Genomic DNA, 24,696 nt, shown 5'->3' on the forward strand with positions numbered 1-24,696 from the left:
TGATGGCAAGATGAATGCAGCATGTTATCAGAAAATATTGGCAGACAATTTGCATTCTTCTGCACGAAAGCTGCGCATGGGACGCTCTTGGACTTTCCAGCATGACAATGAACCTAAGCACAAGGCCAAGTTGACCCTCCAGTGGTTACAGCAGAAAAAGGTGAAGGTTCTGGAGTGGCCATCACAGTCTCCTGACCTTAATATCATCGAGCCACTCTGGGGAGATCTCAATCGTGTGGTTCATGCAAGACGACCAAAGACTTTGCATGACCTGGAGGCATTTTGCCAAGATGAATGGGCAGCTATACCACCTGCAAGAATTTGGGGCCTCATAGACAAATATTACAAAAGACTGCATGCTGTCATTGATGCAAAAGGGGGCAGTACACAGTATTAAGGGTATGCAGACGTCTGGTCATTTCATTTTTTTCTTTGTTGCCATATTTTTTTTTCTGATTGTGCCATTCTGTTATAACCTTTCAGTTGAATATGAATCCCATAAGAAATAAAAGAATTGTGTTTTGCCTGCTCACTCATGTTTTCTTTAAAAATGGTACATATATTACCAATTCTTCAAGGGTATGCAAACTTTTGAGCACAACTGTATATATAACGACTTGAAAATCATGTTGTGACAATAATAGTCACCTACTATGTAGTCTGATTGCTTGTAACCTAATTTTATATTTTATCACAAGCTATGCATTTGTAAATATATTTAGACATTATCAAACTACTATTTGACAAAGTTTAGCATTTTAAAATGAATTGCAAGCAGTTAGTGTCATATGCTTGCAATCAAACCTGAGCATGGTGTTACAAAGAGAAGACAGAATAAGCATTTTTCTATCAGTCATCAATTTCAAACCCCCAAATTTAATTACTCAATTAATTATAATGTTAAGAAAATGAATAGAAATGAACTGCAAAATTGTGAAAAATCAATTGGAATTAAAAACAGATGAATCAGAGTAAACATTTTGGATTTTTTTTTCTTTCAACAGTAAACATTTATTTAGCAAACATTTTCAAGTCAGTGAGGTTAACAGCAAAAATGAACAGCAACAAATGCATAAAAAAGAACAAACAGTAAAAAAAAAAAAAAAAAACAAGAACAGTAAAGAATGGTGCAGTGTCTTCTGTGTGCGCATGTTCTGCGTTGTGGGTATGTCTCATCCCCTAATTTTTGAATGTGTGTGTTTAGCATTGTGCAAGCAAAATGCTCTGTGTATAGTCTCACCAGTTCATTAGTGTGTGTTTGTGTGTGTGTGTGTGTGTGTGGGGGGGGGGGGGGTGTATGTTTTGGACTCCACTCCAATTAAATTCCACCCTTTAATTTCTTTAATTAATGTTTTTTCTGCAATGTGGCTGATGTATTGAATGTATTTAGAAAGAAAAAAAAAAGAAAAAAGGTGACCGTGAAGTTAAAAGGTGTCGTTTATTTTCTGAGTGTGTATATTAAGCATTGTGGCTGATGTATTGGTTTTATCTGACAAAAATTTAAAAAAAAAATTTAAAAAAAATGCCCTGTGTTATAGTGTGTGTTTGTGTGTGTGTCCCATTCATTTTCAATGGTTGGTCAATTTTGAACGTGAAGACAAAAGGTGTGGCTTTAAAAAAATAAATAAAAAATTACGACCACTTAAACTTATTAAATCATGGCCAATTTTTTTTTTTTTTTTTTTTTTGTATGTTCAGATTGCAAGTGGAGAAAAAGTCACCAGATCTTGTGCCACTCAGATAAAGGAAACCATTTTATTAAATCAGCAAAAGTGATTCCGGTTGACTCCAGCCAGATCTCCTAAGCAACCAAATTGGTCCGTTTGCTAGGGAGGGTAGAGTCACATGTGGTAACCTCCTCGTGGTCACTATAATGTGTGGTTCTCACTCTCGGTGGGGCTCGTGGTGAGTTGTGCGTGGATGCTGTGGAGAATAGCATAAAGCCATCACAACGTCTCTGCGGTAACGCGCTCAACAAGCCACGTGTAAGATGCGTGGACTGACGGTCTCAGATGTGGAGGCAACTGAGATTTGTCCTCCGCCACCCAGATTGAGGCGAGTCACTACGCCACCACGAGGACTTAGAGCGCACTGGGAATTGGGTATTCCAAATTGGGGAGAAAAGGGGAGAAAATAAAAATTAACAAACAAAAAAAGTGATTCCGGTCAAAAATAACCAAAGGGCTTAGGAGGGTTAAAATACAAATTAAATGGAGTATTACCAATTTAAGCCCTATCGTCTTTCGTTATTCAAGTTATTGGCAATTTTGAGGTCTTCAAATTACACTTAAATTAAATAATAGAAATTACATTTACCATAACGTTATATGATTTGAAATTATAGTAGCTGTAAGGTTACAGACTTGGTTGGCAACTGGTTGGAATATAACAAAAGCTTGATATTCAGCCCACAAATTTCTTTTTGCACAGTTAAGGCACTGTAAACATCTGTTTAACAGGCCGATGTTTATATTGGAAGAATATTCATATCTGTAACAAAATGTCTACAAAACTGCTAAAAAGTATAGTTATTATACAGTAGGTCAATTTTGTATTTACTTTAAATCAGGGACTAAAAACGAAATGTTTTCCATTTCGGTTTGTTCTGAGCAAAAATTTTATTTTTTTCGTTCCGGTTCAAAAGTTCCGTAGCCTCCTTTGAAATGGTTACCGGTTAGAACAAAATAAAATAACAGTTAATAACATTCTTTTTAAAATGACAGTACTTTGCACTAAGGGGTAGGTGATATACCAATTGCAGCATTGCCAAATCTCACAAGAGAAGCAAGCCATCTGTTCTGGAAAAACAAGCTCAAAATAAGCCACTTGCCTCACCAAAATAAACTATTTTTTTTTATTTATCAGAATAGAAATCGTAACAAGCATACAGTTAATTAACAGTTAAGTAAAATTTGAATTAAAGATCTGCTTCTGAGTCAAAACCCTGCAGCATTAAATCTGTATTAATGCATCATATCTAACAATAATTCAGTGAAGATTTGGAAACAACTGAGAAATGTACTTTTTACATCTAATAATGTTTTCCATTTATCTGGATTAGCCATGCATGTACAGTATACAGAATGTGGTAATTTATACATAGTTGTTAAAAAGGTCTTCATTCACAGAATGCAACATCCACAAGGGGCAATTAGGCAAAGAAATGTGTGAAAGCACGTTTAATTTTTTTGGGCAACATGAATTGGTGTAGTTCCAAAAATAGACTGTGATAAACCCTTTGGCGTTTGGTTTTATGAAAAAAAAAAAAAAAAAAAAAAAAAAAATCTGAATTTTTTGTTTTTTTACCGGTTATAACCGGTTTCCGGTGTTTAAAAATAACGTTTTCACTCCGGAACAACTGAAAATCACTTTGTTCCGGTTTTCGGTTCCATTCTGCAAAAAATTTCGTTTCATTTTCATTTTTCGTTTTCGTTCCTTGAACCATTTTTAGTGCCTGTTTTAAATTCCTAAATTATTCCGTGAAAGTCGTTTGTCACAGCTAAAAAATATATAGATAGGTGTAGTTGTTAACAGATGTGTCCATGACTTTGTTGTTGTTGTTTATTTATTTTTTAATGTGAATATGTGAGCTTAAAGGTTACATGTAGGCTATGTGAGCCGGGAACAATGCATATTTTAGATGCTTTGAATGTTTTTTCACAATTTTAATCACTTTTCACTGAATTAGCCCTGCTCTTTCTAATTTTAGCGTGAATATTAAAAATATTAGAACTATCTAAGTTATTGTCTAACACAAGCTTATTTGCATAAGGTATGCTCATTTGCATACGGGCAGAGGAGCGGAAACAACCTGCCACCAAATCACTCCAGTCGGCTCCTACGTAAACATCCTCACGCATTCTCTGCTATACCAATTAGCCAAATTTACCGTTTTCATGACTTTACTGTGCCAGCGAGGTGCTATTCAGACAAGTCAAACCGTGTGAATTTAGATTTAGACCGCTTTGGGCTTTAGTGACGGTTATACAATGGCTGGTTTAACAGAGGAGCGTTTGCGCGTGGTGGCGATCATTCACGCGCTGAAAGCAGTCGGCATCCGCGTGAAAAACTGGAAGAACTTTCTAAACGGAGACTCGAACTCTGAGTTAGCTTTCAGTCAGGTAAAAAGTGCATTAGAACTGTTATTAATGCGCCGAAAACTCCAGTGCTCAGTAATTAACCTGGTTGAAAGTGTCCTGGTGTGCAAATAACGTGGAAAAATTTGTTTTCTTAAGACATGATACTATGAGATAATATAATATAATTTACATATCAAAATACCTTGAATATTCCCCTCAGGAGAGTGCGTTTGCTTTTGGACGTAACCTGCACTTGCTTCCTCAATATCAACAGTCTGACATGGGCGGTACAGTACCTCAGTATGTAAATATATAAAACCTCATGTATGTTAGAAATGACTTGAAACACAAAATCAAAAGCAAGGCTGACATTTTAAGTGGAGCTAGATTTTGTTAGTAGTTGACAGGCAGAAGTCAGTAATTTCAGTGCCTATACTGACTGAGAGCATCTGATGTGCTTGTTTTCAGGTTCTTGGTGGAGGCCTGTGAGTATCTGTCACAACACCTGAATACCGAGGGCCTATTTAGGAAGACTGGATCCCTGAGTCGTATCCGTGCATTAAGGGTAAGTTCCAAAATCAAATCTGTCATTTGTCACATTGACAAACCTTCAACTGCTTTCTCTCATGTATGCATGGTTGCCCATTGACAGTAATGCATAGTCGTGATTGTGCATGTGTTTCTTCTAAAGTTATTTAAAGGGTTTACACCTAAAGTATGGTACTTTTGAAATAAAACCAGATCAAAACAAAAATACTTGCATTTTTTAGGCAGATCTGGAGCAGGGAAAGCCAGTCTTCAGTCCCGCTTATGCAGCCCATTTGCAGCCTTGTGACGTGGCTTCCCTGATCAAGCAATTCCTGCGTGAGCTGCCGTCTCCCCTCATCCCTGCAGACCTCCAGAACCCTCTGATTCAAGCCCAGGGACTTGAGATGTCACATGACCAGGAGGGAGCAAGAAACAGAACAACTCTGCTCATAACAGCTCTGTTTCCTTCATCCAATGCCCGCGTACTCCGATACCTCTGCACTTTTCTACGTCAGGCTGCAGAGAGGTTTTTGATTTGATCACTATGAATATAGATTCAGTTTACTTTGCTAATTTTAGTAGTTACACTGTGCATTTGTCAACTTTTGTTACAATTCAGTTTACACTTTGAAAAAACTTCTTAAAGGAATATCTCATGTTATTTACAACTAATACTGTGTATGGACGTGGGCCTGGGTAGCTCAGCGAGTATTGACGCTGACTACCACCCCTGGAGGCGTGAGTTCAAATCCAGGGCTTGCTGAGTGACTCCAGCCAGGTCTCCTAAGCAACCAAATTGGCCCTGTTGCTAGGGAGGATAGAGTCACATGGGGTAACCTCTTCGTGGTCGCGATTAGGGGTTCTTGCTCTCAATGGGGTGAGTGGTAAGTTGTGCGTGGATAGCAGAGAGTAGCATGAGCCTCCCGTGCTGTGAGTCTCCGCGGTGTCATGCACAACGAGCCACGTGATAAGATGTGCGGATTGACTGTCTCAGAAGCGGAGGCAACTGAGACTTGTCCTCCGCCACCTGGATTGAGGTGAGTATCCGTGCCACCATGAGGATCTACTAAGTAGTGGGAATTGGGCATTCCGAATTGGGAGATAAGGGGATTAAAAAAATAAAAAATAATTATCTATGGACAGCATTTGTGGCATGATGTTGATTACCACAGACAATAATTTTGTGCTGTATGGACAGTTGTCACTCCCCCACCCCCCTTTTTTATGACTGTAATTGACAACATGTCACACATGTGGTACAAATAACCCATAATATTCCTTTAAAGGAATAGTTCACCCAAAAATGTAAATTCTCTCATCATTTACTCACACTCATACCATCCCAGATGTGTAATGCTTTCATCTGCAGTACACAAACGAAGATTTGTAGAAAAATTATGCAATGATTTTTGGAGCTTCAAAGTTCTGACCACCATTCACTTGCATTGAAAGGACCAACAGAGCTGAGATGTTCTTCTAAAAATCTTTGTGTTCTGCAGAAAAAATGAAGTTATACACATCTGGAATGGCATGAAAGTGATTAAATGATGAGAGAATTTTACATTTTGGGTGAACTATCCCTTTAACTAAGCATTTTACTTGCAGATAATGCACAAGATTTGTTTCATTGGTGGTGGTCAGTTTCTTCTTTCTGATGTTCATGTGTGATCATGTGCGATCATGTGCAGCGAGAACAGAATGAACGTGAGCAGTCTGGCAGTCGTGATTGCTCCTAACCTGCTTCAGTGTCCCACCCAACCCTCCAAGCTGACTATGGATACTGAGAAACATCTGGACCAGCAGGCCGCAGTCATCAAATCCTTCATTCTTCATGCAGAGCGTATTGGTAAAGATGTATGAGATTTGTGTGTGGTTGGTTTCTTTGTTTGATGGAGCCCCAGATTGACAGTGTCATCACATTTCTTTTTATTTTGTGTGATATTAACTTGTGTGTGAACTTTGTCCACTAGGTGTTGTCCCATCATGTGTCCTGGAGGCATCAAAAGCAACAGAGACGACAGAGACACCTTCTCCTACAGGTGGCACTTTGTTCAGTAAGCGGACAGGACTCAGTGTGTACAGAAGTCTGAAGCGGCAACGGCGGCGAAGTGTTGGTGGTGAGATTTGCCTTTGTTTTTTTTTCATAGGGGCATAACTATCATTAGACATTAGGGGGCAAGGTATTTACATTTTTTTTTTTTCATTTTTCACAGGTATTATTGTTTTAACATACCTGTGACTATTTAATATTTGTAGTCACATATACATAAAATAATAAAAAAAAGACTTTGATGAAAATTGTAATTTAATAGCTCAAAATATTGTTTCAGAAATATTTGTTGATGCTTTTTCCAAACTGAAGCCATGCCGGACTCCAACTGGACCACCGATAGCCTTAGATGTCATGTTAGGTGAGCGACAAGAGCGTTGCACAGAAAGTTCTCCTAATAGTTATTGTCTCTTAATTTAAATAAACATTTTTGATGCTCCATAGACCCTCAACTCTCAAAAAGCCCCACTCCTCAATCACCAATTACAGTCAAACGCAAAGCCATGGAGGAGACAGTTCCTGAACTTGAAGGATCTGCCAAAAAAAGGTACGTGGTTATAATTGTTTCAATGATTGATTCTTACATTTTATATTTTGATCCCCCTAAACCTGAATATGTGGTTACAGCCTTAAAGTCTGATAAGCAACTATATTGATATTTTCTTTCTTGTCTGGCATCAGATTGGCATCTTACTTGTGTAAGACTCAAGGCTGTGTTTAGGTGTATGATGAATCCTCAAAGTTTCTGTGCTTGAATGCGTGTTTGTAATTGTTTAGGCGTTCTTTGCATGATCTAAGAGAGGACACCAAGTCTTCCATCAGCCAGCCAACAGAAGGTGAGTTCATTTATATGCTTATTTTAGCAACTGTTTCTTGTAGAACATCGTTTAATGCAGCAAAGTTGTTGCACAAAATCATTAGGAATGTTTATAATCAGAGAACACAAGCAGCCATAGTCCCCTGGAAGAAAAGAATATCAAGGAAGATCCCATTCCCACCACTTCCAAGAAGAGAAACCAGATGAGCGAACACAGGAAATCGCATCGGTATCTTTACTGCACTCTACACTTTGTTAGATCTTCCAAACAATTCAGGTTATATCTTGATCTGCAAAAACTATTGTAGCAATCAGGCTTATCTTTGTTTTGGGTTTTCAGGCCTCCAGCACAAGAAGAAAAGGTTCATCGGAGAAAAAGATCTCTCCGATTTTTCACTGTGTCCAGTGGCAGCAACAGCAGCAATGTGTGTTCTTCGTGAACAGTTTGTGAGATTGGCCTTACTTTCAGCTAATGTCTTTTTTTCCACTTGTTTTATTGAGATCGATTTTTCACTCTCCTAATTTTGTTTAATATTTTTAGGCATTAATGACATCAGCAAACAAAGACTCTGAAAATTGTTTGGAAGATTGCAGCATAAAGTCTAACTGTAAGAGTGGTTCACCACTTGCAAATGCTGATGCATCTCTAAAGATACCACTCATTCTCATTAATGGACCAGGAAGAGGTTTGGATCTGTCTGTATGAATATCATTTACTTAAGACATCATGTTCATCCTTTGATTCCATGAAACGTTCCTTTTTACTTGCAGTTGTTGTTGGGAATGAGGTGGAAGATGACCCAGATCTTCTTAACTGCAGTTTTGCTGAAAGCCCAAATGACTGTCTAAACATGGGATCTGAAGCTTCTCGCATTCAAAGACAGGACAGTGAACCCTGTGAAGATGAATGCTGGACAATACTTGAAGATGAGAACTTTGAACAGCTAGGAAAATGTGAAGTAATAAAACTAGTCAATCAAAATGAGAGTGATGAGGTTATTAGAAATACTGGACTAAAAGAGCCAGAGATGAAAAAGGTGGAAGAACAGCCTCGCAAAGAATCCAAAGAAATTAAGAAGAGCTCTAAGAACCGATCCCGTCCTCGTAGATCCATAAGCTTGCCTGAGGTGGCACTGGAGTTGTGTTGTGATGAGGTACCTGAATTGGGCAAGGAAGTTGGTAGAGGTGAACCTGAAATGGATAACAATGTCTGGCCAATGTTTACAAGTTTTTCAAATGAGCAGGAAAGTGAAAGTGTAAGCATGGAGAAGCAGAAGTTGGGTAGCAAAGAAATGGAAGGGCAAGAGATGAAAGGAAACATTAAAATACTGAAGAACAATAAACAAGACAAAATGGCAGATTCGACTCTTAGTTTCAAAAGACCTCATCAACGTTTGTCCATGGCTGAGCGGCTTAGAGGCTTTACTGCTTTGACCTTGCTTCTCCGGACATCACGCGCACCACCTCAGTTCAGGGAGAAACCCCAGGAAGGCCTTCAGAGAGGGACTACACGCCTTCAAAGGCAGGGGGCACGCCGATTTGGCCGCTCCATTAGTCATGAAGGAGTATCAGAGAGATCACCTGAGCAGAGCCCTGAAAGATCTCCAGCAAATCAGGCTTTCATAGGAATATGTGGCGCTAGCCCAGATTCAGGTGTGGAGTCTGTAGATCAAGAACCAATTAATAATTTGCATCATCAAGAAGTCTACAAGATTCATAGATCACAAAATTCCCCCAAAGCTCAACCAACAAATGATGAAAATGTGGAATTTTCCCCAATGAACTCAGAAAGAAATCAAGACCCAATGTCTGAGATGGACAGACTTTGTAAGCAATCAGAGCAGCTTAACAAATCAACATGGGATGTTGAAGAAGATCTTGATAAACTGTTGGACCAGAAGTGCCACATTGATGATCAAACACAAGATCAACTGGATTCTAGTGCTTTTCATCGTTCTGTGGGACATCAAGTCATTACACCTGAACTTGAATCTCCAACATTCTTCCAGCAGATGGTGCCATTGAATCCCTTTGAGGACACAGGCTCAGTCGAAGACTTTAAAGTCTTTCCTCTGCAGAATAATGACGTGGAAACCTCATTGCTGGATGCCAGTCCTCCATTCGAGTTTCCAGTTTTTGCATCTCTGGGTCTTGATGGTGTAATTACTGAAGATGACACAAGTAACAGATTGCCTTGTGATCTCTCCCCTCCAGCCTTTCATTTCAGACGTCCGACCACTAGGAGACGATACAGGGACTCTCCCCGCTGGCCCTCACATGAAGTCCGCATGTCTGCTTGGAACCCCTTGCCTCTTTAAACTTTTTAGTTTTTGAAATTAGTTCATTGCCTTAATAAATAGCACTACCTAATGACTGGGATCTGAATATAGTTTGTATAATCATATATTTATTGTTTATTTATGGAGTTGTTTTATTGTTTGTATTTTTATGTTCATAAGATATCACATCATTTTTTCTTTGTTCTTAATAAAATCTGTTTTAATTGTTAACTTTTGTTGTTGTTTTCTAGTAGGTCAATTCAGATCAGATTTAACTATTTAACATCTCTGATGTCACAGTGGCAGTAAGGATCTGCAGTAAAAATGCTTTGCAAGTTTAGCAACTAATTTAGGTTTTATATTTTCTTCAGTATCAAAAGTTTGGGCAACTTTTAAATCTCAGGTTAAATACCGACAGCATCTGTGGAATGCTGTTGATTACCACTGCTGAAAAGACCAGCTTAACCAGCATGCAGTTCTGATGCTGGTATAGGCTGGTTAATGCTGGTTTGGTGCTGGTGAAGCTGGTTGACGAGCATGATTTTTGTGATGAAGCTGGTTTGAAAGCCTGGTAGGGACACCAGTACACCAGCATTCAATGCTGGGGGACCAGCAATCAAAACACAACATAAGCTGGTTACCAGCAATGCTGGTCTTTTCAGCAGGGACCACAGAAAATAATGTCCACTCAAACTTTCAGATTTTAAAAACAACCAAAAATAAGTTGACAGTTGTGCACTTTCAGTGGAAGTCTATGGGACCAGTGTTCAAAAGTTGCAACATACACTCACTGTGCACTTTATTGGGAACACTTTACTAATACTTGGTAGGGCCTCCTTTTGCTCTCAAAACGGCCTCAATTCATAGTGGCATGGATTCCACAAGATGTTGGAAATATTCCTTTGATATTCTGGTCCATGTTGCCATGATTGCATCACACAGTTTCTGCAGATTTGTCAACAGCATATTCATGCTGTGAATCTCCCGTTGTACCACATCTCAAAGGTGTTCTATTGGACACAGATCCGGTGATAGGGAAGGCCTCCTAAGAACAGTGAACTCATTGTAATGTTCATGAAACCAGTTTTGATGAGTTTTGCTTTGTGACATGGTGCATTATCATGCTGGAAGTAGCCATTAGAAGATGGGTAAATTGTGCCCAAGAAGGGATGCACATGGTCAGCAACAATACTCAAAAAGGCTGTGACATTCAAGCGATGATTGATACATCACTGCCACCAGCCAGGACTGTTGACACAAGGCAGGTTGGGTCCATGGATTCATGCTGCTGGTGCAAAATTCTGATCCTACCATCTGTGTGCCTCAGCAGAAATCGTGATTCATCAAACCAGGCTATGTTTATCCAGTCTTCAACTGTCCAGTTTTGGTGAGCCTGTGCCCTCTGCAGCCTCAGCTTTCTGTTCTTGGCTGACAGAAGTGGAACCCGACATGGTCTTCTGCTGTTGTAGCTGATCCACCTCTAAGATTTGACATGTTGTGCCTTCTGAGATGCTATTCTGCTCAGATTGTACAGAGTGGTTATATGAGTTACCGTAGCCTTTCTTTCAAATCAGTCTGGCCATTTTCCATTGACCTCTCTCATCAACAAGGCATTTCTGTCCGCAAAACTGCTACTCACTGGATTTTTAAATTTTTTTTTTGCACCATTCTTAGTAAACTCTAGAGACTGTTGTGCGTGAAAATCCCAGGAGATCAGCAGTTACAGAAATACTCCAACCAGCCCGTCTGGCAACAAAAATCATGCCACGGTCGAAATCACTGAGATCACATTTTTTCCCTTTCTGGTGGTTGATGCGAACATTAACTGAATCTCCTGACCCGTATCTGCATGATTTTATGCACTGCACTGCTGCCACACGATTGGCTGATTAGATAATCGCATGAATAAGTAGGTGTACAGGTGTTCCTAATAAAGTGCTCAGTGAGTGTATATTTCCCTTGTAAGTAATTACTGTCAAAACATTTTGTTTGTTTTTACAAACCAAGCTCCAAGGCAAAATTTTTGCCACAGATGCTGTTTGTAGAGCTTAATTTCTTAATATGATTGGAACTATTCATTTGGTTACAGAAATCTTGAGCAACAAAATCATATAAAAAAGGTAGGAATGTCTAATGTTGTCTTTCATTAAATAAAAGCTTTATTTACTCCCCGTTTTTATAAAACGTTGTTAATAATCTGTTATCTTTTGTGCAGTACACTCAACAGAGTGATAATGTTAGGCTTTATGAGGCTGGTACTCCTCCCCTTGGAAGTGGTGTAGTGAGAGGAAACTAGAGAAAGTGGAGCTGGCTGTTAATCTCTCTGAACCCACAGACTCTAAAAACACCCACATACACAGTCCGCCTGCAATACAAGGCACGGAGAGAGAGAGTGGGGACACTGAAGCTGGGATCTTTCCCAAAGGAGAAGGAGAGAGCAGGGACCACTTCTCACCTCTGTTGCTTGTACCTTTAGATCATCAGCATCATGGCAGAGGGAGGGGATGGAGAGGAGGAAATTCAGTTCTTACGAACGGTGAGTTATGCTTTGGTACTTTTCCTCCTAAAAAATGAAATAACATCGATGTCATAGAAAACCTAAAGAGAAAATGTAACAGAAGTGTCATGGAACTTTTTATCTTAAACTTTTCTAGTTATGCTCAGCTCTATAATATAATTATTTGTCTAGAAATTGACTTTTGTAACTGTGATCTCTATGAAATAATTTTTAACAGTCCTTATCCATTAATCATGAACATTTGGAAGTGATTATTGAAAGTTCATTGTTTAAAATGTGTGGGAATACTTAACTATGTGTATAACTACACATGATGTCAATGTTAAGTTAGGAATTAAGCATATCTTGACAACGTCTTTAAAAGAAGTTTATGCCATGTATAGCATAGTTTTCATTAAAGATTTTTAGATCAGTGTGGAGTGACATGGCCAGGTGCATGGATTTACTTGTATTGTTGTCTATTTATACATTGTGAAGTGCAGAGGTTGGATTGTCACTGTTTGAAACTGGACTTTACACTTGGCACTGTGTACAGAAGCATGACAGCAACATACTACCAAGACTAAGACATAACATCAAAATGTTAAACTATGTACAGTGCCAACATATGTTAATTTAAGACTTGTGAGAGGTAGAGTGATGCCCAAGCTGATTTATGATTAATGTTATAAGGTACAGTTAAAACGCTCTCCAGTATATACTGTCAAGCTGTAATGGAGAGAGCAGTCCATCCTTGACCTAGTGTTGCAAATGCCTGACCTGGCAGTGTTGAAGTTTAGTTTGAACATCGGGTCATCTTTACAAAGGTTAAAACAGTTATGTTATTAGATGCAGTAAGAATGTCCATGGTTTTCTGTTGTTTTGTCATTGTCTCAAATATTTAAATTGTATTCTCTGGACATTTTTATTGTACATGTTAAGGTAAAGTTACTTTGAAGAGTTTGCGAGAAACAAGTTCACAAAGAATATTTAAGCAATGAAATAGCTTATTTCCATTTATTTTTTTTAACATTCAATTTTACTACAACTTATTTTATTCAGAGAGATCCCTGAGCATGAATATATCACGTTTATAGTCTCTGAATCTGTATATTGTTAATTCATTTACCTATCCTTATTTCTACACAAGTGAACATGTGAGATCAGAGCCCTTCACTTCTGTTTCCCAGAGTTTCATGTTTCACATACAGATCTGTGCCATTGTCCAATGTCATTTGGGGGTCAGCGAGAGGTGTGAATAGTGAAACCACCTCTTTTACATTTTTACAGAGTCTTTAGCACAAGTAAAGAAAATTCAGTTCCATGCCTGTCTAATGTGTATATCACACAGTATGTTTAAATTAGGTTTCCATACCTGTATGGTGCCTACGAAGTCTGTTTCAAAGAAATATTTTAACATCATAAGCCAAATGCACTCAGAAAATAGGATTTTTGCAGCTTGCTCAATTTACTTAAATAAAATTATCATTTTGTCTCAACTTTTTCGTTCTATCCATTTAAACTTGTAAAATGGAAGTTTACTTAATTCATTTGAGTTTGGACTACAGGAATACTTTTTGTGGTGTTAATGTAGCATTGATGAAACTGAGCAGGGGATTTCCATTTCCAAGCACGCTTTGCATGGTGCTCAAAAGGGAGAGTAAATGTTAAAATAAGGTGTTATTTTATGTATTTTTGTGCAAGATGAATATAAAGCTGGATACTTGTAAGTATTTAATGTTATGTTGAGATTTAGAAGAGTTTCTGTTATATTGGAGTTTTGGGGGTTACCATTATGGTGAAGAGTGGAGCTTGAGCAATGAGGACAGGTAGATGACTCACTTAAAATTGATTACTTGCTTAGTTGAGCAAATGCTGTGCTAACCATAACATAGTTACTAAACTACACTCTGTATTGCTTCCAACCAGCATGTATTTAGCATTCTAATGTTCACTTTCGCTTTATAATACATAAAGAAATAAAATACATTTATTTGAGTTACATTGACACATCTAATTTTATTGGGTTAACCAAATTCAACTAGGTTCTTTCTACACAAAGTGTTTGTGTTGAGATTACATAGTAATTTTAAGTAAATAAAACTCATTTCAAACATGTGGAACCATTGTCCACAGTTGAATCAAGTTCAGTCAAAGAGCTCATTTTTTGTGTGGTTTTGAGTAAAAACAAGCTCATTGCAACTCAAAAACACTAGATTGAGATTTAAACAGAATGGTGGTCAATCAAAGGCCGGGAGCATAGACTGAGGCAACAAGGTCTTTGCTGTCGTTTTTTGTGATGCTGCTGTCTATAAGCTATGAGTCTATATACAGAGATGGGATTATCAGCTTTCTGCCTTGGTCTTAAACCAACACCTGTTTATTTCAGTCTATTTAAAAACTGTGTTGCATGTCCCCCTACTTTTGTAACAGCCCCTAGAGCTTTTCAGTTCATATTTAGGGTTTTGTTTGATTGCAGGACCATTACACGAGGACTGTATTTAATTGAAGTGAACTGACACATTAAATCGTGCACAAATTCTTGTTTTTAGAATTTGGATCAGTTAGAATCTTCATGCAAAGTTTTAAACAAGTTGTGGATGGTGCTTTGCAGTATATTAAGTGTAGAAAAAAGAAAAGAAATTCTAGATTATGTAATTCTGAAAGAACTTGACTCCAAATAGGTGTGTGTACTCCTACACAGCGTTGAACACTGCTAAGTAAGAATCATGATATAACAGTCTATTTTTTGTACAACTATATAAGTGTTTTTATGGAAATTTTCAAAAAGGTATTCTGGTGGTTTAGTGGCTGTTGTTTCCATGTGTGATCTATGATTCTGAAAGCAAAATTAAACACTCTCGACCATTTACATATTTACAATTAGGATACTGACCTTCCATTATTTGACAAATAAATGCAGTTGTCACATAAAATATTCTTTAAATTACTTGAAGCTTTGCGTAGATACACTGGGCTTTTATGATCTAGGTACATTATCATTCAAGTGTTTGTAAAACTCAACTTTGAATTGCGTTTTCAAGCATTTGTTTCTTCAAAACATGTCTATTTTTTTTCATGAATATTATCCACAATAATTATAAAAATTATCCGCATAATTTCTCAGCTGCTATTAAATGCACTGCCCACAGGGGACTTTTCAAATATTGTGGGCGCCTTAATTCCTCCATGTAGGAGCAGTATTTAGACAGCTGTCCACTGTCTCTGTAAGGCTCTGTGTCATTTATCTTTAGTTTCGACTGTCACAAATGAATAGTCATTCTGCCATGGCTCAGTTTCCAGTCTGAGCACTCTTGGCTGTGTGTGATGTGCTTCTGTCTTGCTACGGTAAAAATGTGTGTATAGCAGGTGCTACAGCCTGAAATAGAGACACATGTACGAGATCAAGAGGCTGGGAGAGGCAAGTAGGGGATACACCTGATGTAAATTGATTTAAGCTCTTCTGTACTCTTGGTACTGGAGTCACTGCAGCAGTTGATACTGTGTTAAACATTTCATCGATTTCATCCTCCACTCACACTCACAATCAATGGAATCATTTAAATGCTTCACGCTGCAACCCCCCCAATGTTCAAGCCAAATATACACCCTTGTTCGATTACCATATGCAAAAGCTTTGTTTTGGAGGGTGTGCCCAAATAATTGTATGTGTTGTCATTTGCGCAGTTTCTCTTATTAAATCACCCGCAATACACCCATGACGTGCACATGCAATTTGATCTATTGCACAAGCAATTTACTATTAGTGTTATTTAGGATCTTAGTAAATAAGGGCCTAAGGGCAAAAGAAACTAATGCAATGTTTTTGTGCTGAAGCAAGATTTCATTATCATAATAATATGAATTATGAGATTTACATTTTTGAGAACTGTAACCAATTAAAAGAAATAAATTAAAGTAGTAGTTCACTTAAAAGTGAAAATCCTGTCAGAATTTACTCGCTTGCACATTCTAAACCCGTATGACTTTGCTTCTAATGCGGAACACAAAAACAGATGTTTTAAAGAATGTCGTGGACCTACTTTTCAATACAATGGCAGTTGATAGTGATTTACTCTAAAGAATAAAAAAAGAACCAAAAAGTATCATAAAAGTAATCTGAAGGCATACAATAGGTTTTCGTGAGTAATTGTTTTGTGAAAATCTTGATGTCCATTGCACATTCATTTAGACGAGGAGGTAAATATGAGGCCGCAGAAGACTAATAGGACAATAAAATGTGTTATCAATGACTATATGCCTCATTCTTTATTCAGATGAAATTGTTAAAAAAAATGCTGTTTTAACCACTCAATGATATTAGATATCTCTGAATAGATATTGTGTAATTTTTCATGTTTACATTCTGCATTTATGGCGCTAATGCGCTATACACGGTAACCCTCTGTTATTGTATTTTATGATGACTTTGATAGAACTGCAAAGATGTATGTATAACAGGGTGTCAGACAGTTGTAAATGAGCAGAATACAGACAAAACGATTATTATAGGCAAATATCAAGCTGGGCAGATGTGTGAATTGCTTTTGTCTGCAGAAGGCACATAAGTGAAGCAGAATATCAAACAACAGAGTGAATGGGCACTTCGACCCTGCTAAAAAGACCTGCTTAACCAGCTTGCATTTCCTATGCTGGTCTAGGCTGGTTATGCTGCTTAGTGCTGGTTTGGTGCTGGTCTAGCTGGTGGACCAGCATAGCCATGCTTTTCACCAGCAAAAACTAGCTGGTGAAGCTGGTTGACCAGCATGGTTTTTCTGATGAAGCTGGCTTAGCTAGCTGGGAGGACCAGCACCCAAAGCACAACATAAGCTGGTGATCAGCAATACTGGTCTTTTCAGCAGGGGAATCACTGAAACAAACTCAAAAACACCTTCTTTTCGGCCAGATTTTGTTTGAAATGACATCACACTCATTCGTTCTCCAATTTTGCTAGAAGTACTGTATATCGGGGCCTAAAGAGTGTTGTTCACAGTGACTATTCCTGGGAGAACTTGCTTTGTTTATCGCTAAAAATAGTTCTCACAAGAACATGCGTGCCACTGACCCAATCCGAGTTTATTATTTAAATGACATTTATACTCATTTTGTTCATTTCCGTTATTTGATGGAATGTGTAATTTTATTTGTTTTATTTGTATTTGCAAAGAATCAGTCTTATCAATAATCATGATCTCACCTTACATTGATGATCAAGACCTTCTCAAAACAAAAAATGGAGAACCAGGTCTCAAGTTTCTAACAACATGTGCCAGTGTAGACAGGACTTTCCACATGCCATCCCTGGAATATCTCATCATAACTCACACTTACATAAATATTAATACACAGAGTAGACTGGTCTGTCAAGGACATGACCTGGCCTAATTTGTCTGTAAAGGCATGCTCACTATGTTTAGTCTATATTATGAAATTGTGTCATTATTGCATAAACTCTGCATATTTGTTAATATGACACTACTGTTCAACACATCATACATAAATAAAATCAATGTAGTATTCACAAAAAATTTTGAGGTTATTATCAACCAAAATTCAATTAAGCTTTATTGAGGTCAACTTGTATGGGTATAAAGTTACAAAGCGTGGTGCCGTGCATAAAATTAGAAGCTTCACCCCAGACTTTATCAGAATGTTGAATTAAGAACAAATAAACCACTGATGTTGATTTCTTATAACCTAACATACAACTACAGTATATAAACTGAGTTTATAAACAGTATTCTTCTCCACAGACAGTCCTAGCTTCATCTAAGCCTCCACATGTGTTTTGGCTGTAACTCAACCCGCATTCAGAATTAGATGCATAGTGCCCTGATCAAGGTTACAAATTCCATGTTATGTAGCAGCAATGTGTGCTATTGACTGGCTGCCACAAACAAACGTCACGACTTGTCGAAAGCAATATTTCAGGAAGTATTAATATGTTTCCAGGCAAATTGTATTTTTATTATCGCATCTCAAAAGAGTGAAGATGTTAACTTGAGGCATTTCTCACAGGATAAATGGTCAAAATGAAAAATACCACCTAAAATTACACGACAGGGAGAAAATATCAAATTGACATACTGTTTCACTTTCAGTGAAAGATAGCATGCTCAATTTTGGTAGTCTTTTGGCACATGAGAATTACTGTAAATAGTAAATATATCAAACATTTATTCCCTTAGCAGATGTCAGAATCAACATGCAGTAAATTCAAGGTATATTTTATCAGTTTGTGTGTTTCCTGAGAATTGAACCTATGACCTTGGCATTACTAGCGCCATGCTCTGCAACAGGAGCTATTCAAACCTCTACTTCTCTTAATTTACATAGTGATAGAACCCTGAGACTGAAACCTTGATATTCATTCTTTCTGTAGGATGATCAGGTCGTTCTACAGTGCACAGCCACTATCCTGAAAGAGCAGATTAAACTCTGTCTGTCCTGTGAGGGTTTTGGAAATCGCCTATGTTTCCTAGAAACCACATCCAATGCCCAGGTATACTTACAGATTGCTTTGCCTGTCACTCAACTCATGTCATTTTTAAATTAATAAAATATTTAATGCATAGTTTCATGTTTTGGATTCCCTGTTTGACATATAATCATTTGTTTGTCCATCAGAATGTTCCACCGGATCTGGCTATATGCTGCTTTATCCTGGAACAGTCCTTATCTGTTCGAGCCCTTCAGGAAATGCTGGCTAACACAACTGAGCTCAACGAGGTATGTATGCATTTAGAGCACAAAATTAGGAATGGGGTCATAGTTGCCCTTAATATCAAATTACATCAGTTCAAATTAAATCAGATCTTATTCTCTGTAATAATGTCTATCAAACAGCAACAGTTTAAAATGTATCAGTATAAAATATCAGATAAACAGCAGTACTTTAAAGACTGTTCCATCAAAGTGTACATATTACAATTATGTTTTCACATAAAGTTGTCTTTATTTTTCTTTACTGTAGGCTGTCGATTTGGATAAATGGGTATGTTCCTATTTGTATCTCACCCCGTTATGACATGTTCCCTACTGTCTACCCATCCTTTTCCTTGTTTGTTTACCACAACAATCCTCTTTCTCACTGAATCTTCTTTCCTTATATTATAACTGACCACCCTGAAAATGCTAACAGTGTAACAGCACTTTATTTCTCTTCTCACAGTCTTTCACAGCTATTTGCATCTCTTGAATCGTATCTGTATGTTAATGTCTCTCCTGTTTCCTAGTCTTCACAAGGAGGAGGCCACCGCACGTTGTTGTATGGCCATGCCATCCTGCTCAGACACACACACTCTGGCATGGTGAGTCAAATATCAATATAAACACTACATCATTGAAAATCACCGAAGGTTCTTTGAGGTTCTGTTAAACACTTACGGATTTTCATAGTGATCACTCGTGGCCCACAATCTTAAGAAAGAACCAGCTTCTTAAGGTTTTTAAGAACAGTTTTTGTGGCAATGAAAGACACATTTAAACTTTGAGGTTTCCTATGAGTTTTTGAACATGTTTTCTCCATCCTCTGACTTGTATTTTCATTCATGCTAACATACATTCAGCTGTTTCTTCACATTATGCAGTATCTTAGCTGTCTGACAACATCAAGGTCACTCACAGACAAGCTGGCCTTTGACGTAGGCTTGCAGGAGGACTCAACAGGTGCCTAGTTCTCAGTTAATCTTGATCCTAATTTTATTTTAAGTTCTGGCAGGGATTTTTGAGAGCAAAGAGGAAATTCTTATGTTCGATAAGATTCTTTATCTAAAAACAGTTTATTAATTTTCCAGTTGTACAAGTACATGTACAAAGGTGAAATCCTAATAAAGGTTTTCCTCATCTACCCTTCAGGTGAGGCATGTTGGTGGACCATTCATCCTGCTTCCAAGCAGAGGTCAGAAGGTGAGAAGGTCAGAGTCGGTGACGACCTCATCCTGGTCAGTGTGTCATCTGAGAGATACCTGGTAAGATCCTTCTCTTTATAGTCATTGGGAATTTATCTTTAACTATACTTGCATAGCTACAGTTTTAACCTGAAACTTCTGTCCCATCAACAGCACCTTTCCTATGCCAGTGGAGACCTCATGGTTGATGCCTCCTTCATGCAAACCCTTTGGAACATGAACCCAGTCTGTTCTGGCTGTGAGCTGGCAGAGGGTTAGTTTATAGGAGCAGCTCTTTGGGTGCAAATTAAAGGGATAGTTCACCCAAAAATGAAAATTCTTTCATCATTAGCTCACCCGTATGCCATCCCAGATGTGTAGGACTTTATTTCTACTTTCCGTTTAAACCCACATTTCACTTACTCCACAATTGGGGACATTCCCAAATTAGTGGCTGGAAAATGCATATGATACTTGCATGTGAGGTCCATTGCATTTCTAGGTTCTCTTATGTGGTGTACTTTCGAACAGATTTAAAGTGTTATTTTGTGATATTTCTTGGGTTTAGGTTATCTGACCGGAGGGCATGTTCTACGTCTTTTCCACGGTCACATGGATGAGTGTTTAACAATTCCTGGTGCTGACCAGGGGGATGACCAGAGAAGGTGAGAGAGAAAAACATCTGTTAAAGCAATGTTACACGAGCAAGAGTGCTGTTATGGCCCTATATCAGCAGAACAGCTGTGATTCATAGGCTGAACATTTGAGAATGAGTAGTTGGAAAGGTATGAGAAGTGGCGTGAAAGTGTTTTCTTGTCTGATAGAAAACATGAAGGATGCCAGTTTCATTCTTGCATTTTTCTTGGGGAACTCTTATTTTGACTTGTTCTCTCCACCACCATGTTGAAAGTTTGCGTGTCCTCCCAACTCAGAAACTCAGGTATCAAAACTATCTCTGCTTTTCCCAGTCATAATTATGACTTGAGAAGGGCGTTCATGTGTATATTACAAGAAAACTTGTATGATTATTCCGATAGCACGTGAAGGTGGCATGAGAGACAATGCTGATGTTCTGAAGGAGTAAATCTGCTTACTGACAAACAACGAAGATTTTCTTTATCCCCAGGGGAACTCACTCATAACACAAAGATGCCTGTCATTTTTCGGTATCTCTTGGCTGAAATTTGTAATTTAACAGTGATGAATCAAAATCTCTGTAATTACTCTGGTTTAGAATGTCAGAAAACTCAAGCAGAGTGATACAAGTGTTGTCTTTTCATTTTTGGCATAATCTTTCAGAAATGCACACTATGAAGGTGGAGCTGTGTGTAGCCACGCCAGATCTCTTTGGAGGCTAGAACCTCTTCGGATTGGGTCAGTACTCTCTGTGTACAGTGTCCTAACAGTAAGAATGTTTTTTTCCTTTGTGCTGATATTCATTCTCATTTCATCATCTCTTTTTCTATATCAGATGGAGTGGAAGCCACATGAAGTGGGGTCAGTCATTCAGGGTGCGTCACATCACCACAGGCAGGTATCTTTGCCTGGATGAAGAGAAAGGACTCCTACTCGTGGATCCAGAAAAGGCAAATACAAAGAATTCTGCCTTCTGCTTCCGTGCTTCAAAGGTCTGTACTGACTTTATCAAGTTAACTGCTGCAAGATTCTTTTCCATGTATGGGAACTTTCAGCTTTGTAACCTGTTTTCTTGGCGCTTTTCCTCAATCTTCCATTCTTCAAATGGCTCTTTTGAAGCATTTTTGTCTCATAACAATCCTTAAAGTGATGGTTCATCCAGAAATTACAGTTCTGTCATAATTTACTCTTCCTTCATTCCATAACCGTCATGACTTTCTTTCTCCTGTGAAAAACAAAAAGAGATGTTAAGAATGTTCACGCTGCTCTTTTTTATGTAGGGGTTGTTAAATTCCAAAAACACTAAAATACCTTCAAAGAAAGATCCATAAAAGTATAATGAAAGTATCATAAGAGTCATGGATTGTTTTCCTAGTCCTGTTAAACCATATGAAAACTTGGTGTGAGAAACAACCCAATTTTTAAATCGTTTTTTTTTTGTTGCCCTTTTTCTCCCCAATTTGGAGTGCCCAATTCCCAATGCGCTCTTAAGTCCTCGTGGTGGCGTAGTGACTCGCCTCAATCCGTGTGGCGGAGGACAAATCTCAGCTGCCTCCGCGTCTGAGGCCGTCAATCAGCGCATCTTATCACGTGGTTTGTTGAGCGCGTTTCCGCCGAGACAGCGCACATGGAGGCTTCATGCTATTCTCCACGGCATCCACGCACAACTCACCAAGCACCCCACCGAGAGTGAACCACATTATAGCGACCACGAGGAGGTTACCCCATGTGACTCTACCCTCCCTAGCAACTGGGCCAATTTGGTTGCTTAGGAGACCTGGCTGGAGTCACTCAGCACACCTTGGATTCGAACTTGCACTCCAGGGGTGGTAGTCAGCGTATTTACTCGCTGAGCTACCCAGGCCCTAATTTTTAATTCTTAATCTCTGAAAATCTTGGTCACCATTCACTTTCATTGGATAGAAAAGAGCAGCTTGGAAATTCTGAGTAAATAATGACAGAATTGTACTTTTTGGGTTAACTGTTCCTTTAAAGAAAAAGTGCTTTACTAATTAGATATAATATCTATGCATTTCTTATGTTTTGTCATTGTGCAGGAGAAGACTGAGGTGGCTCAGAAACGTGATGTGGAGGGAATGGGAATTCCAGAGATAAAGTACGGAGAGTCCATGTGCTTTGTGCAGCATGTCTCCACCAGTCTGTGGCTCACGTATGCCTCAGTGGATGCCAAGTCTGCTCGACTGGGGCCACTGAAGAGGAAGGTACAGGATGAGTAATAACCTTTTGTGAATAATAACCTCACTGTAATAAGGCCAAATCTGCTAAATGTTTCTTATTGATGCAAAAATGTGTGTTTCTGTTTTTTAGGCTATACTGCATCAGGAGGGTCATATGGATGATGCTCTGACTGTGGCTCGCTCTCAGACAGCAGAATCTCAGGCTGCTAGAATGATCTACAGCACAGCAGGACTCTTCACTCAGTTCATTAAGTATATTCTCATGCAGCTGTATTTCTGATCTAAATTGGCTGAATGTTGTTATGGTCTATTGATTAGCCTGCGGTATTGTATTAACATTTAGAATAAACCGAACATGTATTTATTCAATTTTATTACTAAAAAATTATTTATATACTTTTTAAATATGTCTGACAGCTTTAGGGATTTTTTGGAATCTTCAATTTAATGTTTAAAAAAGCTTCATATGTCTGTAATTGTGCATATCAAGGATAAGTATCATGGTTTTGTAGTTAAAATTGTAAGGATTATGTATTGATCTGTGCTGTCCTACAGAGGTCTGGACTCTCTAAGTGGGAAGAGTAAGTCTCCGCCCCCAACTCCATCTCTGCCTCTGGACTCTGTGGTTCTGTCCTTGCAGGATCTTATCTTCTATTTCCGCCCCCCTGAAGAGGAGCTGGAACACGAAGAAAAGCAGACCAAACTTCGTTCTTTAAGGAACCGTCAGAATCTATTCCAAGAGGAGGTCAGACATGCATTCATAAGCACATACAAACATGGACAAATATAATGCAATAACATACATAGCAGGTAACAATTGCAAGCACACTCAAACACAATTTTCCAAGATCATTAATTGACTGATTGATTGATTTATTTGCATAGGGCATGATCAGTCTTGTATTAGACTGTGTTGATCGGCTGAATGTCTACAACACTGCAGCCCATTTCTCTGAGTTTGCTGGGGAGGAGGCAGCTGAGTCCTGGAAAGAGATAGTCAACTTACTTTATGAGCTGCTGGGTATGGACATTTTTCCTCATGGTTACTCATATCATGTAATACAAATATCTGAAATTTTGGCCATATTGTTCCAGCTAATAAAGATTTTTCTTATTTTAAAGGGATAGTTCACCCAAAAATGAAAATTCTCTCATCATTTACTGACTCTCATGCCTTTCATTTGACTTTCATTCTTCTGCTTAACACAAAGGTAGATTTTTAGAAGAATATTTCAGCTCTGTAGGTCCATACAATGCAAGTGAATGGTGACCAACATTTTGAAGGTCCAAAAAGTATATAAAGGCAGCACAAAAGTAATCCATACCTCTCTAGTGGTTAAATCAATATCTTCAGAAGCGATATGACAGGCACGGATCAGAAACAGATCAATATTTAAGTTCTTTCTCCTCTAAATTCTCCTCCTTGCCCAGTTGGTGGCGATATGCACAAAGAATGCAAATAGCCAAAAACAAAAGAAAAAGAATGTGAAAGTGGAGATTTATAGTTAAAAATGTCTTAATGATCTGTTTCTTACACCTATCATATCGCTTCTGAAAATATGGATTAAACCACTGAAGTTGTATGGATTACTTTTATACTGCCTTTATATGCTTTTTGATCTTCAGAGGCCTGATCACTATTCACTTGCATTGTATGGACCTAGAGAACTGAGATATTCTTCTAAAAATCTTTGTTTGTGTTCTGCAGAAGAAAGAAAGTCAT

At 38.3% G+C, this 24,696-nt stretch overlaps 2 protein-coding genes across 2 annotated transcripts in view; both read left to right on the plus strand.

The window, feature by feature from the left end:
* The first annotated feature begins 3,843 nt into the window (after window positions 1-3,843).
* zgc:153345 (uncharacterized protein LOC566129 homolog) lies at window positions 3,844-9,894 on the plus strand. Its single transcript, XM_051685757.1, has 13 exons — window positions 3,844-4,121; window positions 4,300-4,379; window positions 4,548-4,644; window positions 4,850-5,133; window positions 6,290-6,453; window positions 6,578-6,724; window positions 6,938-7,018; window positions 7,102-7,204; window positions 7,435-7,493; window positions 7,595-7,703; window positions 7,815-7,899; window positions 8,016-8,160; window positions 8,246-9,894. Exons 1-13 carry the CDS (start codon window positions 3,990-3,992, stop codon window positions 9,790-9,792), a joined length of 3,033 nt encoding a protein of 1,010 aa, XP_051541717.1. The 5' UTR covers window positions 3,844-3,989; the 3' UTR covers window positions 9,793-9,894.
* Window positions 9,895-12,241: 2,347 nt separating this feature from the next.
* ryr1a (ryanodine receptor 1a (skeletal)) overlaps window positions 12,242-24,696 on the plus strand; it is an 85,145-nt gene continuing 72,690 nt past the window's right edge. Inside the window, exons 1-14 of the mRNA XM_051685945.1 lie at window positions 12,242-12,289; window positions 18,633-18,752; window positions 18,878-18,979; window positions 19,486-19,560; window positions 19,840-19,918; window positions 20,108-20,220; window positions 20,314-20,413; window positions 20,708-20,804; window positions 21,439-21,513; window positions 21,611-21,767; window positions 22,833-22,997; window positions 23,104-23,225; window positions 23,529-23,718; window positions 23,859-23,994. Coding sequence (XP_051541905.1) covers window positions 12,242-12,289; window positions 18,633-18,752; window positions 18,878-18,979; window positions 19,486-19,560; window positions 19,840-19,918; window positions 20,108-20,220; window positions 20,314-20,413; window positions 20,708-20,804; window positions 21,439-21,513; window positions 21,611-21,767; window positions 22,833-22,997; window positions 23,104-23,225; window positions 23,529-23,718; window positions 23,859-23,994 — 1,579 coding nt within the window. The remainder of the gene's footprint in view (window positions 12,290-18,632; window positions 18,753-18,877; window positions 18,980-19,485; window positions 19,561-19,839; window positions 19,919-20,107; window positions 20,221-20,313; window positions 20,414-20,707; window positions 20,805-21,438; window positions 21,514-21,610; window positions 21,768-22,832; window positions 22,998-23,103; window positions 23,226-23,528; window positions 23,719-23,858; window positions 23,995-24,696) is intronic.

The sequence above is a fragment of the Myxocyprinus asiaticus genome, chromosome 43, assembly GCF_019703515.2.
Source record: "Myxocyprinus asiaticus isolate MX2 ecotype Aquarium Trade chromosome 43, UBuf_Myxa_2, whole genome shotgun sequence".
NCBI lineage: Eukaryota > Metazoa > Chordata > Actinopteri > Cypriniformes > Catostomidae > Myxocyprinus > Myxocyprinus asiaticus.